At 39.6% G+C, this 15,803-nt stretch overlaps 1 protein-coding gene across 2 annotated transcripts in view; it reads right to left on the reverse strand.

The window, feature by feature from the left end:
* The window catches only part of PREX2 (phosphatidylinositol-3,4,5-trisphosphate dependent Rac exchange factor 2), a 283,847-nt gene that overhangs the window by 54,647 nt on the left and 213,397 nt on the right, over positions 1-15,803 (reverse strand). For both annotated transcript variants that reach the window (XM_021089269.1, XM_013996689.2), the window contains exon 35: positions 14,833-14,947. In XM_021089269.1, coding sequence (XP_020944928.1) covers positions 14,833-14,947 — 115 coding nt within the window. The remainder of the gene's footprint in view (positions 1-14,832; positions 14,948-15,803) is intronic.

Raw genomic sequence — 15,803 nt, forward strand, 5'->3', positions numbered from 1 at the left:
ATGAAGGTATTCTTATCCATGGATAATTATTCAAACGGATGTTTCTGTGAGGGGAGGAGCATCAGAAACTACTATTCCACCATTTTGCTGGTGTCACCACCCTCCTACTATTCACTCTTTAAGATCCATCTTTAACATCATCTCCTCTCTCAAATTTCCTAAGGATCTTTAGAGTTAGTGGCTTTCCCACATACCCAAGCACCTGGTGCATTTCTAAACATCATTACATCCTGTTGTGTACTGCAGGATTTTGTTTACATGTTTCTTCCCCCCACTAAACTGTAAACACCTTGTAGACAAAGACTTATGACCTCATCACCTTATACAGTGCCATGTACATCTATCACAAACAGCAGTTGGTCAAGAAAAAAATTGCCAAGCATAACAAATTTTCTCCATCACAAACAAATATACATGCCCACTATTTTGCTTATAAACTTAACTTACAATGGAAAAAAATTAACTGCCAGAAAAAGACAAATTAGGTCACTGCCCTATCTTCAACTTTCAAAGTGTTTAATTAAAATCAGCAGATGCTGTGTGGAACTGTCACTATCATCTAAGACTTAAGGCAGACGACAATTCAAAATGAGTCTCATAAATAACTGGACAGTCTGCTTCAGAGGGAAAGCTTGGGAAAATGTAATATGACTAGAAAAATGGACATACAGACATTAGAAAGACATCATTAGCAGAATTTAGATTAGTGAGCATGGTAAGTGAAAATACATTAAGAAATTGAAAATCCCTTGTGACTCTTTGTTTTGTAATTTTATTCCTCAGATGGGCTAACAGACCAAAGGTAAGTTATAAAGAACTATTTGGAATTCAACAGTCTATGAAGGCAGGGACTACATCAGTTTACTACTGTATGCCCAGCCCCTAGAATACTGCCTGATCCAAATATTGCCAGTTGCTCAGTCAACACTCGTTAACTGAATCACTAAGCAAATAATTAAAGAAAAATGAACATCAGTATGGAAAGACAAGAAATAAGCTCATCCATTACCGAATCTTTCTTGCAAAGAACTTTAAGTTTGGTCAAGTGCATTCTAATTAAAAAGTGATTATGTCTTCATTGAGTCCATGTATCTTCTAGATACTGTCCAACAACCTCCTTCCTCTTCTAGGCAAAATTACTCCCAAAGAAATCAGCTTGGTAATCTTCCTTCCAAACCTCTGAACCACTCCCATGAGCTGACTGCAGTCAGATCCCCCCAAACCCCCCGACACACACACACACACACTACTCACACCATTCTCCCTGTTGATGCCAATGAATTCCAGGCTAAATCCAGTGGACATTTTCCAGGCATTATTTTCTGCATCTCTTCCTATACATAGCACTCTTGAGCACCCAGCTTCTTCACGTTCTTTATCCACTAAGTCTTCTGACATTGGCTGAGTGCCTTGTTGATTTCCACACACTCCCTTCACTTTGCCTTTCTGCCTCCTCCATGGGCTCCTCTTCCTTACCCATCCCTTCAGCATCTGTTTTCTGCCTCACCTCACTATTCTCCCGCTGAACTCTCCTGGGTCATCTTTTTTCCTCTCAGGGACCCAAATCTGTGCATCTCTAAACCCCAGATTTACGTATTTACTTATTTGTTCAATAAACAAGCCAGACACAATGCCAGGCACAATGCCAGGCACTGGGGATAAAGGATGAAAATAAGAAAATATTTACCTGCAAAGAATTTATGTTTGAGAGAGAGGACCACAAATAGGTAATTACAATCCAGCATGAGGAATGATCTAAAAGGGCTGAGCAGAGTGCTAGAAAAGCACATCAGTGAACACATTAGGACACCTAGGTATTAGGCAAAGGGACTGTCTTTAAGGCATAAGGACAATTTAAGAGTCAGAATAAAAATGGTCCATTTAGATCACGGAATTTAAGTCTGCGCAAAGTTTAATTCCCTCAAGAGAGGGGAAGGCATGAGCAATGGCAGTTGGGAGATGACTCGGCAGATATTAACAGAAGTTGAATGAATGGATGAATGAATGGGTAAAGAAGGAGAAGAAGGAGGAAATAAAGACAGGGACAGACAAGGAGAAGGAGGTGGGGGAACATCAAACCCAGTACTCAGGTCATTCTCAGGAGTTTCTGCACAAATAAAGCTCCTCCAGCTCCATCTTGCAGAGCTGTTTTATGCAGATTCCCTTCACATCTCCCCCAACCTCCCACCCCAGGCAGTGAGGTCACCTGCTTCAACAGAGTATCTTGGGAAGCCTTTGATACAAATTTTATTCTCCAAGTAAGCTGCTCTGCAGGAAACCATGAAACCCACTTTCCATGAAACTCACTTTCAGATACAAGGCTTTGTGATCAGCTACCTCCTTGTGCTAGGCAAATACTGAGGATTATACAAACCTCCTCTCAGCTAATACATCAGCCTGTGAAGCATCACTGGCTCCGACGGGCAAATAAGGAAAGCAAGGCTCAGTAACACTGAGGACTTGCCCCAAGTCATACAGCTGGTCAAGGCAAGAGTGGGAACTGGAATCCAAGTCTGACCAACTTTCCATCCTACAATTTATTACTACAGCAGGATATTCCACATCATTAACCCTCTGGGTTTTTCTCCTTTATATCCCTGTAGAAATTTCAAACCAATGAGAAATATTTTTTCCCATGACCTAAATGTCACTTGGTCTATGAAGCATATTTCTGTTTTTTCTCACTTGGCTCCTAAGAAATGAAATGAACGTCACATTAGATCTACTAGAAACGCTTCTCGATAAGCTGAGAAAAGGATTTGTTCCTCTATTATCTCCCATTGTGTTTTCTGAATGTGTCTAATGTTACAACTGACTTCATCAGTTTCTCAAGTATCAAGATGAGGTTCAAAGTTTCTATCAACTGAAGCACCTCTAAGAAGCTTTTAACTTATTAATGTGTACACGATTGTATGAAATATGCTAGGAATGGAAGAAAACTATAAGTTTTTAATTTTGCATGATGAAACATCTTGAGATTAGACAGCCTTAACAGAAAAAATCCTTAGAAGTTCAGTTTTATTCTATTAAAATATTGTATATGTAATTACAATGTATCATTATTATTATTAAATAATTAAATTATGTTAGTACATATAACATTACCTAGTGTATATTTCAATACTTCAATTTGGAATTTGATGCAAAGAACATGGTTAATAATGCATATTGCTAATAATGATGGCATTTAAAATGTATGTAGAGGAATTTTCCTTCCCCAACGATGTGGAATATTCTATGAGGTAGATTCATTATGAGGCTAAAAACACATTAGGGAATTTAATTCACAGTCAGACTCCAGAGATCATTTATTTTGTTTTAAATTAACAATACGATGCCAACTATTTCAGCCCCCTTTTCCTTTTTCTTCTACTCGAGTCTTTGTCATAGCTTCTTTTCTAGTTCTACAGCTATGAAAACTATCCTTTTTCAGAGAAAACAAAACAAATCAGAATGTTTCCTTGCCCTTTGTAATTTCCACTTTTTTCCCCAAAGAAGATTTCACATATTTGTGTTGTACTTAACTCTTTGATTATAAGTGGTGAAGGTTGCATGAAATCATTTCCCCAAGCCAAACACATTAATAGTGGGATCATTCTCTGCTTCGGAGTGATAGGAGTGTGTCCTGTGGAAATACGTAATGTGAGTCTTGGCACCGCCACTGCCAACTGCTTGCATTCAAGAGATTCACTGAACCTCTCTTATGTAAGATGCCACCACCTGGGAAACTCCAAGCATTATTCTGGCTTTAACCACGACCTCTATGTGAGTGACTCCAACCTACCTTCAGAACAGAGCCTCTGGATGTCAACCCCACATCTCAAACCCAATTCAATTCAGCATCTTGCCACCACAACCCCAAAGAGGCTTCTTCTCTCATTTCTTCACTGTATCAGATAATAATCCAGGCGCCCAATCCAGCACGTTTCTTATCTCCCTCTCAACACACCATGTATTATTCCATGGAGGAGATATTTTCCCCTTACCTCTCAAGTATTTCCAAAATCTATTTCTTCCTCTCCATCTCCATCCCTATTTGAGTAGGGTTCTTACAATCACTTGCCTGAACTCTTTTAATAGCTTCCTAGTCAGTCTTTCTGACTCTAGTCTTTTTTTTTTTTTTTTAGTTTATTTTTAATTAGTAGAGTCAATTACAATGTTGAGTCAATTTCTGCTGTACAGCATAGTGGTCCAGTCACACATATATACATTCTCTTTCTCATATTATCTTCCACCATGGTCTATCCCAGGAGACTAGATATAGTCCCCTGTGCTGTACAGTAGGAGCTCATTGCTTATACATGTAATAGTTTGCATCGACTAATCCCCATATCCCCGTTCATCCCACTCCCTTCCCCTCCTCCCCCTTGGCAACTACAAGTCTGTTCTCTATGTCTATGAGTCTGTTTCTGTTCTGTAGATAGGTTCATTTGTGCCTTATTTTAGATTCTACTTGTAAGTGATAACATACGGCTTTTGTCTTTCTCTTTCTGACTTACTTCTGATACTAGCATTGTTCTCATCCTTAAGTTGTCCTCAGTGGTAACCCCATCGCGCTCAGTTAAAAATGTATTGCCCCCTCACCCTTAGAACTCATAAGTGGATCTTCTCCTGTATAGGCTTAAGCCTAAACTCATCAGCCAGCCAGCATCTGAAGTTCCCCCGTGACCTGTCCTGCCCACCCCTCCTGGTTCCTTTCTGCCGCTCCTCACCTATAGTGGTTCCGCAATGCCTTTGCTCATGTGACTCCCTCCCACAGCCTCTCTCCTGTCCTTACCTGGCCAAGCCACTCCATCCTTGGTCTCCCTTAAGTGTTCCTCTTCCATACTCCCTTGGTCTCCCTTAAGTGTTCCTCTTCCATACTCCCTGGCCACCCTGTTACCTCCCCCACAGTGGGTGAGGAGAGTATTTCAAAATAACCTGTTCATCGCATCAACTCTTCCTCCCCTTTAAGAGTCCCATCTCTGTATTCCCAATGATGTACACAAATATGAACTTGCATAGGGGTGCACAATACACATTGTTGAACCCTAAGAATATCCCCCAATCCCACTCAACACTGCCATCAGAGCCCACATCAAACTCCAGATGTTCTGCCGAAAAACATTATGATGTCAGTCAGGACCCCACCACTGCTTATGTTCTGTGTCCTGGTTTGGTTGCCCCAAATGTGGGGCATGTATATACATGCAAGCATTCGATAATCGTCTACTAATAGGTACCCTATCAGTAATGGGTAAACCCAAAAGACAAGGTGAAAAGGAAAAAAACAGATGCACATAAAGAGAAAATAAAGCATGATGGGATAAGTGTTATAATAGAGGCTTATAAAGGGAATAGAAGGAAAAAGACCAAACTTGTGGAAGTGGGAACACCTCTCAGGGGGATGGATTTTGAGGCGTGCCAAGAAAGATGCAAAGGAATTGGCCAAAACAACTGAGTCCTGCAGGCTGAAATTACCAGACGTCAAGCTAAGACATGCTTGATTTTCTTCCTGAATGACTGACAGAACTCCACAAACTTTAATCTATACCTGATAGAGCTCTGCCCTCCATAGAAGCTGGGTGGGTTATGTAAGTAGATGGCTAATCTGATAAGCAGAATGCTCTATTCGTCACATAAATTATGAGTTTCGGTAAATTGCTATTAATTTCTTTTAGATTACAATTATGTCTCTGCTTTCCAAAGCTCTGGGCCCAAGCTCAAGTTCCTGACTAGTGAAGGGGTAAAACTTGGAAAAGATCATTTATAAGGATTCATTCACCTTCCATGGTGCATCCACCAAACAAAAGAAGACTGAAAAGTCAGCAAAAAGGAACAGAACAAATGCAAGAGGAAAAAATTTCATGGAAGGAGCTCGCCTGGGATGCTTCGAATATATTTTTTAAAGACTGATTGTCCTTGTGATCAGTGAGAAAAGTCAGCAGAGTTAAAAATAAGAATCAGTCTTGCTCCCATAAGCACTGACAGTTTTCCTTCACAGAGTCTATTTTCCTGAGTCTTCAGGGTGTGCTTATTTTCTCTTGGACATTTCCAGCTCTCTTGATTCCAAAGGAAATTCTGAGCATAAGGTACTGGGAGCTTCCTTTTGCTTTGGTGAAAACAACAGCAAATCACAAGAAAGGTAGTTCTCTTCAAATGTTTCTGAAGATGATTTTATCTGCTTCTCTTTGTGAGCCAGAATATCTATTCATCTTTGATGAATACAATTGCACTGAAGGACTTATCACAAAAATGGAAAAACTCATGAATAAGCCATTCTAATCACATTTCTTGCCCTTATCTAAAAATTGTATTAACAATTCCTTAAATGTAGAGTTTCCATCATGGTTCAGTGGTAACAAACTCAACTAGGATTCATGAGGATTCTGGTTCAATCCCTGGCCTCACTCAGTGGGTTAAGGATATGGTGTTGCAGTGAGCTGTGATGTAGGTTGCAGATGCAGCTCGGATCTGGCACTGCTGTGGCTATGGCACAGGCCAGCAGCTGTAGCTCCAATTCGACACCTAGCCTGGGAACTTCCGTGTGGTATGGGTGAGGCCCTAAAAAGACCCCCCCCCAAAAAAATTGCTTAAATGTAAAAGTAAAATACATATTAGACATAATTACAACTTTCCAAGGGCAAATGAGTTAGTGTAAATTCAGATAGGAGTAAGTACAATCCAGATAATTAAATAAGATGACATGCAAAAATACATAGGCAGCTATATCATATTTTCAGCAATGGTGGCAATGTTTAACAGAATTATAGCGTGTTTCAAATAAAGAAGAGAGGTGACTCTCGAAAGTGCCACTATAATTTCAACTTTATCTGATCTTGTCTCATGAAATTTATGAACCTTGGCTATGCTGATGAATTTTCTTGAGAGAAATCTCCCACAGAGTCAGCATCTGTACCCTTCAAATGGCTCAGGATTTTCTGAATATAAAATGAAGTAGACTGGGTACTGGAATAAATTCAAAAAAATGATAATCCCTCCCGCCCCCCACCAAAGACCAATACACTGAAATTAACCTGGAGTGCAATTCAATTCAACTATTTTTGCCATACTTACTACGTACCAAACACAGGGGGGACTAGGACCTAGTTGCCCTCAGATACACACAGGCAGGTAAATAGACCACAAGTCCAAGTAAAAGGAATGAAAATACAGAGGCTCTTAAGTTTTAAAGAAGAGGGTGATTAATTCCATCGGAGGCCATACCAAAAGGCTTCCTGCAGGGAAGATACATTTGAGATGCATCCTAAATATTTACACTCTTTCAGCAAATAGAAATGGGGCTGGAGCATGTCCTGAATGACAAGAGGGTTGAAGGAAGCTGACGAAGAACTGACAGTAAAGGAGGGCACGCTGATGCTGTTCATACGTTTGTTTCATGCCCCTCTTCCTCCTGAATTCCAGTCCTCCTTTCCCCTATAGGATTTTCTCCAAGACTAGTCTGTCTGCCGGAAAATCCCCCACAACTTGATCTCCCATCCCCTTTCCCTCAACACTGTCACCCCACTTCTCTTTCAGACCCCTGCAAAAATGTCACTTCCTCAAAAAATTCATTCCTGCCCCTGGTACTTGGGGGGCAAGCAGGGTTTGTCAAATAAAAGTAAGTTTCCAGAAGCTCCTCTGGTTCCAACTGTGTAAGCATATGACCCTTAAGTATAACTTCATAGATGTCAGATACAAGAAATCTAGAACACTTTTAAGCATTCTAAACGAATTCAAATTCTTCGTAGATGTCATTGTTTTCTCCTGCTACTGAAGAATCACTTCTCATATAAAACAAAATGTTCAACGCTGAAAACTCCACACTCCTAATCTGAAGACCGAAATACACTGAATAGACACATTTAGTTTACAGCTAGTCTTAAAGAAACAGAAACATGGATATATCTAAAAAATGGAATTCGGCTGATAGGATAGAAAGCAAATAGAAAATTGCTCCAGAGGAGATAAATATGCATCTGGAGTGTTTCCAGTTAATTAAAAAAGAGTAACTCTAAAATCTGCAGCTTTATAAGGAGAAACAATTGAAGGACAAAGGCAATATTGGTATTTTAATTGGTTTTCTCTCTCTCTGTTTCTCTTGCTCTCTCTCAGACTTTATTAAGTTAAAACTTTTGTTGATTTAAGGTAATTTCCACAGCTTCTCATCAACAGAACCAAAATTTTCCATTTCAAACTTGGGTGTACTGTTTGCCATCCAAAAAAAAAAAAAGAATAGGAAACAGGGCATCATGACTTGAAGACTCTGAGGGAAGAAAGAGATGGGGACAGAGGCATATTCCTCTAAGGGGTCCCTACGGGGCCTTCCTGAAACAGACCCCCTCCACCCCCCTGCCCCCATCCTCTGCCCCCTTCTTGGCTTGTAGAAAAACTGTAGCCTCCTAGCCCTTCTCCAAGTTCCAAAGAATAACATTAATCAAAGAAGTGAGAAATGCAGAAAAACATGAAAACAGCCAAGTAAGACTAAATAACAATAGTTTAACCATTCAACAAAGTCAAAGACCTTTGGTTCCTCCTCGAAGTTATAGATCATATTCTGAGCCATGTCCTTGAGCTGTTTGGCAGAGACTTCTTCTTCCAGGTGGAAGAAGTTAACTGCATGCTGCCCCCAAGCACAGAAACCCCAGACTTGTTAGAATCAGAAGTTTGATGATGTTGACTCCTGATTATCTCACCACCGAATAAACAGAAGAGTGTCCATGAGCTGATCACACACCCTACATCCCTCTCCCTCATCCTGTCTTTAAAAACCTCTTAGTTTCCATTGTGGCTAAGTGGATTAAGAACCTGACATAGTGTCCTCAAGGATGAGAGTCTGACGCCTGGCCTTGCTCAATGGGTTAAGGATCCGGCATTGCCACAAGCTGCAGCATAGGCGACAGATGCAGCTTGGATCCCAAGTTGCTGTGGCTGTGGTGTAGGCCAGCAGCTGCAGCTCCAATTGGACCCCAAGCCTTGGAACTTCCATATACTGCAGATGCAACTCTAAAAAGCAAAAACAAAAACAAAACAAAGCAAACCTTGCTCTGAAGGCCATTGAGGAGTTCAGGCCTTTGAGAACTAGCTGTCCAGACTCCTTGCTTGGCACCTGCAATAAACACTGCACCTTCCTTCACCACAACCAGGTGTTAAGAGGTTGGCTTTACCCACGCCAGTGAACGGACCCAAGTTTAGTTGGGTGACACGCCTAGGACTGCAGATGGGGTTGAGAGGTTGAAGTCCTGCTGTTCTTTATCTTCTCATGCTGTCTGACAATTGTAAAGATATGAAATAGTAGTAAGGCCATGCCATTTTTGATATCTGCCTCATGCCAAAATATATTCACTTCATTTTCTTCCCTCAGAGATGGAGATACATAACACATTTTATGGAGGTGCTATCCTGAGAACAGCCAAAACATAAACATGCTTCTGGCCAGACATTTCTCAGTTGAAAAAGTTGTTCAAAATATATGGCTCTGAGATTGCTATCTGTGTAGCTTTTCTTGTTAACATAAAACCTCTCTTCCTTCTACTTGTTATATAAGATGTATCTTGGCTTTTAAAAAATTTTCTTTAAAGACAATGTGCCATTCTTTATCCACAAAGGCGCACCTTTGAAAAATGATGTTTTCTTTCTGTAAAAATGATGAATTTACATTTAGATACCCCAAATCATAAGCCCTAAAGAATTCAGTATAAAGCTTCACCAAAAGAATAAATGAGCCAAATAACTAATGTATAAGTTGTTTCCTTTTGATTTTTCTATTTTACTGTTGACATCATACTGAAAATAGTATTTGAAAACAGCTAATCCAGACCCCTCAAGATGAAAGGAGAACTTTCATACAAGGAATGTTGTTCACATTACATTTATCTCATTAGTCACCAAGTGGTGTTTTTTGCCAATAAACAGGATGCATTAAAATGAGAGTGTTCGGCAATGATAAATTACATTTATGTAGGGTCGGGGGAAAAAAATGAGGATAATGGGGATGGTGGCTCATGGCCAGAGGGAATACAAAGGAAAGCCTGAGTGAGACAAGAGAGACTGCAAAAGTGTGAGGATGGTGAAGGAAGGGAATAAAAACGCCCTCCTTCTGAATTTCTCAGAATTTCTGAGTCAGACACTTTACATGCTGTACTTTGTAAGAATCTGAAGGAAATCAATCAAGAGCCTTGTGACTGGCCACAGGAGGGTATATTTGGCTCAATCCTCTTCATTAGGGGTACAGCTAAACCAGGGTGTCCTCAGGAAAGCAGTGTTAGGGCTCTGATGCATATGGCAACCCCCTTCCCACCCGCCAGGTACAGGACCTCATCTTTATTCCCCTGGAGACTGGAGACGAAAGAAATGGTCAGAACAGCCAGCTGGCTTCGCCATGCCTCCCTACTGCTTCCTGAAAGCTTCAACGATTGGAAATTTATTTGCAATCGATGCAGGAGATACAAGTGGGACAGCAGGAATGCAATGAAACCTTTCCAAAGACTTCTTTTCTTGCAATAAACTCCAACCCCCTACAATGGCCCGTATCACCAGGACTTTACACACCTCTCTCAACACACATCATCCTTCTCAATGTACTAGGATCAGCCTGGCCACCTGTGTCTTCTTCAGACATGATAAACGACTGCTATCACCTGTATGCACCCATGTTTTGTTTGGGGGAAGATCTTCCCCCATATTTTGGCAAGGCCATTTCCTTGTGGTTCATGTTTCTACTCAAATATCACCTAATAGTTAAGCCATTCGTAACTAACCACTCTAAATGACCACCCTCCGGGTACAGCAACTAGTTTTGGATTTTCTTCATTGCCCTTTTCATTATCTGCCATATGTTCTTTACGGATTTATTTGTTCATTTTCTGTCTTTCCCATTCTCGCACAAATGGAAACCTCACAAACATTCAATGAATGAATGGTACCGAATCAGAACAATGAATGGCACCTGATAATAGCTGACACCAAAACTCAGTAACAGAAAGTTTGTTTGTAGTGTACAAGTCACTCTTCACGGAGATGGCCTAATACAGTACAAAAGATATGGGCTTTAAAGAGGAAGAAGTCTTCAACTCAAATTCTGGCCTCACTACTTATTAGTTGGGTAAACTTGCATTACTTCCCTTTAAAATGGAAATAAGGAGTTCTCATCCATGGTGAAGTGGTTAACGAACCTGACTAGTATCCCTGAGGATGTGGGTTTGATCCCTGGCCCCCCTCAGTTGGCTAAGGATCTGGCATTGCCGTGAGCTGTGGTGTAGGTCACAGACTTGGCTCGGATCCCGAGTTGCTGTGGCTGTGGTGTAGGCCAGCAACTACAGCTCTGATTGGACCCCTAGCCTGGGAACCTCCATATGAGGTGGGTGCAGCCCTAAAAAAAAAAAAAAAAAAAAAAAAAAAGGAAAAAAAAAACAACGAAATGATAATAGGGAACTCACTGGCTCACTAAGTAAGCCTTTTCTGACATCTAATTAGTAAATAAATAAATTAACATCCAGAAATGAAACGGTTTTCAGTGAAAGTGTTAAAATGGCTCAAGGGTTATGAGGAAGTAGAGACGCCTGAGGGCTATGTTTTTTTAAAGACCAGCTAAGAGCCCCTTTAAAGAAATGGTCAGTGTCAGCCTGCGGCTCTGAAAACCAAGAAGAGATTGCTTAGGAGTAATTTCGGAGTATTCGTGGTTACAAGTAATAGAAAGATTGAGGAAGAAATTAACATCCTTAATTCAAGAAAACAGCAGGAAGAGAAGGCATTATTGGAAGTAAAGAGGAAGATAATTGTCTTCCTGTGCAAAAGAACTCTAATGTGCAGCAGGTAACTACTGACAATGGCAGGTAATTTGTACCAAGGAGTTTCTGCAGCTTTCTCCAGGAAAGGTACATTCAAATGTTTTCTTATGCGATGACTCTGGGGTTCGATTAACACACATGCTATTTTTCTTAGCAAAGAATCTTAAACGCCTTGCCGTGTATCTGTTACATATGAGCATATATTGTATTTCTGTTTCAAAAAAAAAAAAGATCCATATGTGTGTGAATGCCATGCCCTATGCCCACCTCTACCAGTTACAGTTAAATAATTTAATGCACCTAAACACTATTTATAGAGCGTTTCCTATGTAAAATACTTTGATAAATGCAATGGGAAGATAAACTTCCCAAGACAAACTTACCCCTCATCTCAAAGAGCTATAATAGAAAAAAGAAGACAAGGAATCTGTACACATAACGGTATCATCAGGGAGAAGAAGTGAATTCTATAACAGCCATAAAGCAAAATAGAGTAAAACAGAAGACTGGAAGAGGGAGCGGACGTGCATTTAGCCTCGGGCAGTGGCTCTGAAATCTGTGTGATTTGTTGAGAAATCACCTGGAAGGCTTGTCCCACCACAGATTGCTGGACCCACCCGAGAGATTTTTATTCACCAGTTTGCAGATGACAATGATGCTGTTGGTCTGGAACTCCTGAATGTGGGGAATTGGTTTTCAATTCTAGCTACACATTAGACCCTCCTAGGGGACGTCTGAAAAACTGAATGTCCAGGCCTTGACCCACTCAATAAGAAAAGAAAAATATTTTATGAAGGAGACTGTATTAGAGCTGGACACTGAATCAGAGGAATAGTAACTTGATAGACAGCAAGAGACAGGACGCAGATGTTACGGGAAGTGTGGAAAGTCAGGGAAGAAGGAAAGTAGAGCCCTGGTTAGAAACGAGGAGCATTCAGCCCGGCAGGCAGGTAGGCACAGAAAGGAAATCTTGGGTCAAGTGAGGAAGGACCTTGACTGCCAGGCTAAAGGGCCTGTGTCTCCTCTTAGAAGAGTGACATGGTAAGGTGTGTGGTTTAAAGTTATTATTTGGAAGCAAAATCCTTAGTAGATTAGAAGAACTCTGGTGCTTAGGAGATTAGTTAGGATGCTAACCAGGGTTGGGGGTCGGCGGGAGGGGGGGATGCACTGAGGGTTTGGGATGGAAATGCTGTAAAAATTTGGTTGTGATGATTGTTGTCCACCTATACATGTAACTAAAATTTATTAAGTCATTAAAAAAATAAAGCAAGGGTCTAATCTTATTTTCTCAAACTGGACTCTGGGGATGTAGTCTCATGGCCCACATGTTCTATATATTCAACTTCACTTTGTATCCTTATCTGAAAGATAACCTAAGAATCTATGTTATCAGGTATGAGGTTATCAGTTATCTCTTGTGAGATTTTCACAAGATACAACTTAGCTTCCTCTTTGTCAGTATTTTTCAGTCAGTAAACATAATATTTAAGAATTCACAATTAACTTTTTTTTTCCCCTATGAAAGGGGTCCGTACCCTATATGCCTTTGAGAAATGGTGATCTAGACAAGGCAATACACTTAGGGCCGTCTAAATGTAGTCAGTCATCAGGATCTCCAGCTACATTTTAGGAGGAAAAGAAAAAGAGAACTCAAAAAGATACTGGGGCTTTGAAGCTGAGAGCTTCAGACAATGATACAAGGATGGAGTGAAGCAAAGAACCTAGGAAAAAGGACAGGTTTGTGTGGGGCAGGGGTAGGGGGATGAAGCATTCTTGGTGAAAGCAAGCCAACCCAGTGGCCAGAACCACAAGAACCAACAATCTCCCCACATCAGGGATTTTACGAATTGCCTTAACTTCACCGTTTAACCATATTGCAGACAAAACAAAAAAGTAATAATAGTGTTTTTGAGTTACTAAGACTTAAGGCAGAACAAATTTATTTTTCTTTTAAAAATAAAAGCCAGAGGGAGTTCACTGGTGGTGCAGTGGGTTAAGGATCTGGTGTTCCCTGGTGTCATCACTGCAGCAGCTCAGTTTGCTGCTATGGTGTGGCTTTGATCTCTGGCCCTAGAACTTCCACATGCTGCAGGTGCAGCCAATAAATAAATAAATAAATAAACCATCACCTGTTAGTAAATTTATTTATTTAGTTAGTTATCTATCTTTGCTTTTTAGGGCCACACCTGCATCATATGGACATGCCTAGGCTTGGAGTCAAATGGGAGCTGCAGCTAGTGGACTATTCCATAGCCACAGCCATATCAGATCCGAGCTGTGTCTTCAACCTACACCACAGCTCACTGCAATGCTGGATCCTTAACCCACTGAGTGAGGCCAGGGATTGAACTGCATCCTCATGGAGCCTAGTCGGGTATGTTACCTCTGAGCCACAAAGGGAAATCCATAACCTGCTAGTAATTTTGAAAGGTGACCTGTTAGTAGAGTAATTTATAAGGGAAGATACATACGCTAATAATTGGTTGAAAATTCAAACCTCTGAAATAAAACGCATTTCCTTTTCAATTCTTGTAGTTAATTTTTCCCTGCCATTGATCATTATACCAGTAAGTTTATTTTCAGAGGGGAAAAAAACCCAATAAAATATAATATTAACATATGTATTTGAAAGTAGGTATTTTTTTCAATATCAAGTACTACGTGTTTTATCATATCTTCCATGTTAATATATTCCTCTTGGTGTGAGGGTGCCAGCTGTATAATGGTACCTAAAAGAATCTATTTTACCCTTAATCCATTGAATCTCACAGGAGATGCCACTATAAAACATCAATATTTTTTTTCCTGGAAATCTCCTACTAAATATTTAATCTCTTGATCTTCTTCAGAAATTAAGATAATAGCATGAAATGTTTTAAAATTTTTTTCTATTTTATTTTCAAAAAGTGTACCCATTAGAATACTTAAAATATTAAACCCTAAATGAGAGGACTTTATGTCAAAAGAAATATCATTAATCATCCAATATGAATAATATCAAAACCTCTATTCATCTGCTCTTGTCAAAACATGGAAACTTTTTTTTAATTGAACAATTACATACCTGAGCTTCTGGTTGTACTGTTTGACCTTTTCCAATGAGGCTGCATTTATTTGAGCTTGAAATTCTTCCACCGAAACATTATCTCTATAATAATATCCTTCCATGCTCTCCAGTGCTGTGTAAACAAGTAAATATACTTTTCTTGTGATTTTATACCTCATTTTCTCCACACTCTGTGTATTCTTACTATTAGTAAATTATTAAACAGCACCAAAGATGAACACATATGCAAGAAACTAGCTTTAACCAGGCCAAAAATGAAAAAAAATCACACTTCTGTTCTTAAAGTAAATACCAAATATTTGGCAATTATCTCTATTAAGTAGACAAAGGTAATTTCTAATTTAAGATGGCAAAGGTCTTCTATTTTCAAAAATTTGAACATGTTCTTTGTGAAGCTAAACTCAAACTTTATATTATTTATACGTATATGTAAACACACAAATGTGTATCTTCACGTGTGTACACTCAAACATATATATACACACATGTATATACAGATATGCACAAGAGACATAAATGTATACTAACACGCAGAGTAAAAAAATTTGAATCCATCACTCTCCATGTGTATTCACATTCTCTTGCAGCTGCAATTAAATTATGAAGTAAGAAGTACAGATAAAGAGAAATCTTAGAATGCCACCTCTACCCCAATGGCCAGTTAATTTAGTTGAAAATAAATAAGCATAAACAGACATAACTTCGTATTAGTTATAAATGCTTTTTGATTAATACAGATTTCCTTCTTAACTAACATTTTTGGTTAAGTGTTTCTTTTTCCTTTAAACTTTATGCAGTGGTATTTTTAACCTTTTACAGAGGAAATGAATCACAGGAAAGTGCCTAGAAATACAAGATTTCCTTTGGAGAGGCTGCCAGCAACAAGAATGTCTACGGATCCAATTTGGAAATGTAAATTATTTCTCCCTGAAATTATTACCACTAATGAGCCTCACTTTTCAGCAGAC

Source organism: Sus scrofa, chromosome 4, assembly GCF_000003025.6.
Source record: "Sus scrofa isolate TJ Tabasco breed Duroc chromosome 4, Sscrofa11.1, whole genome shotgun sequence".
NCBI classification, from domain to species: domain Eukaryota; kingdom Metazoa; phylum Chordata; class Mammalia; order Artiodactyla; family Suidae; genus Sus; species Sus scrofa.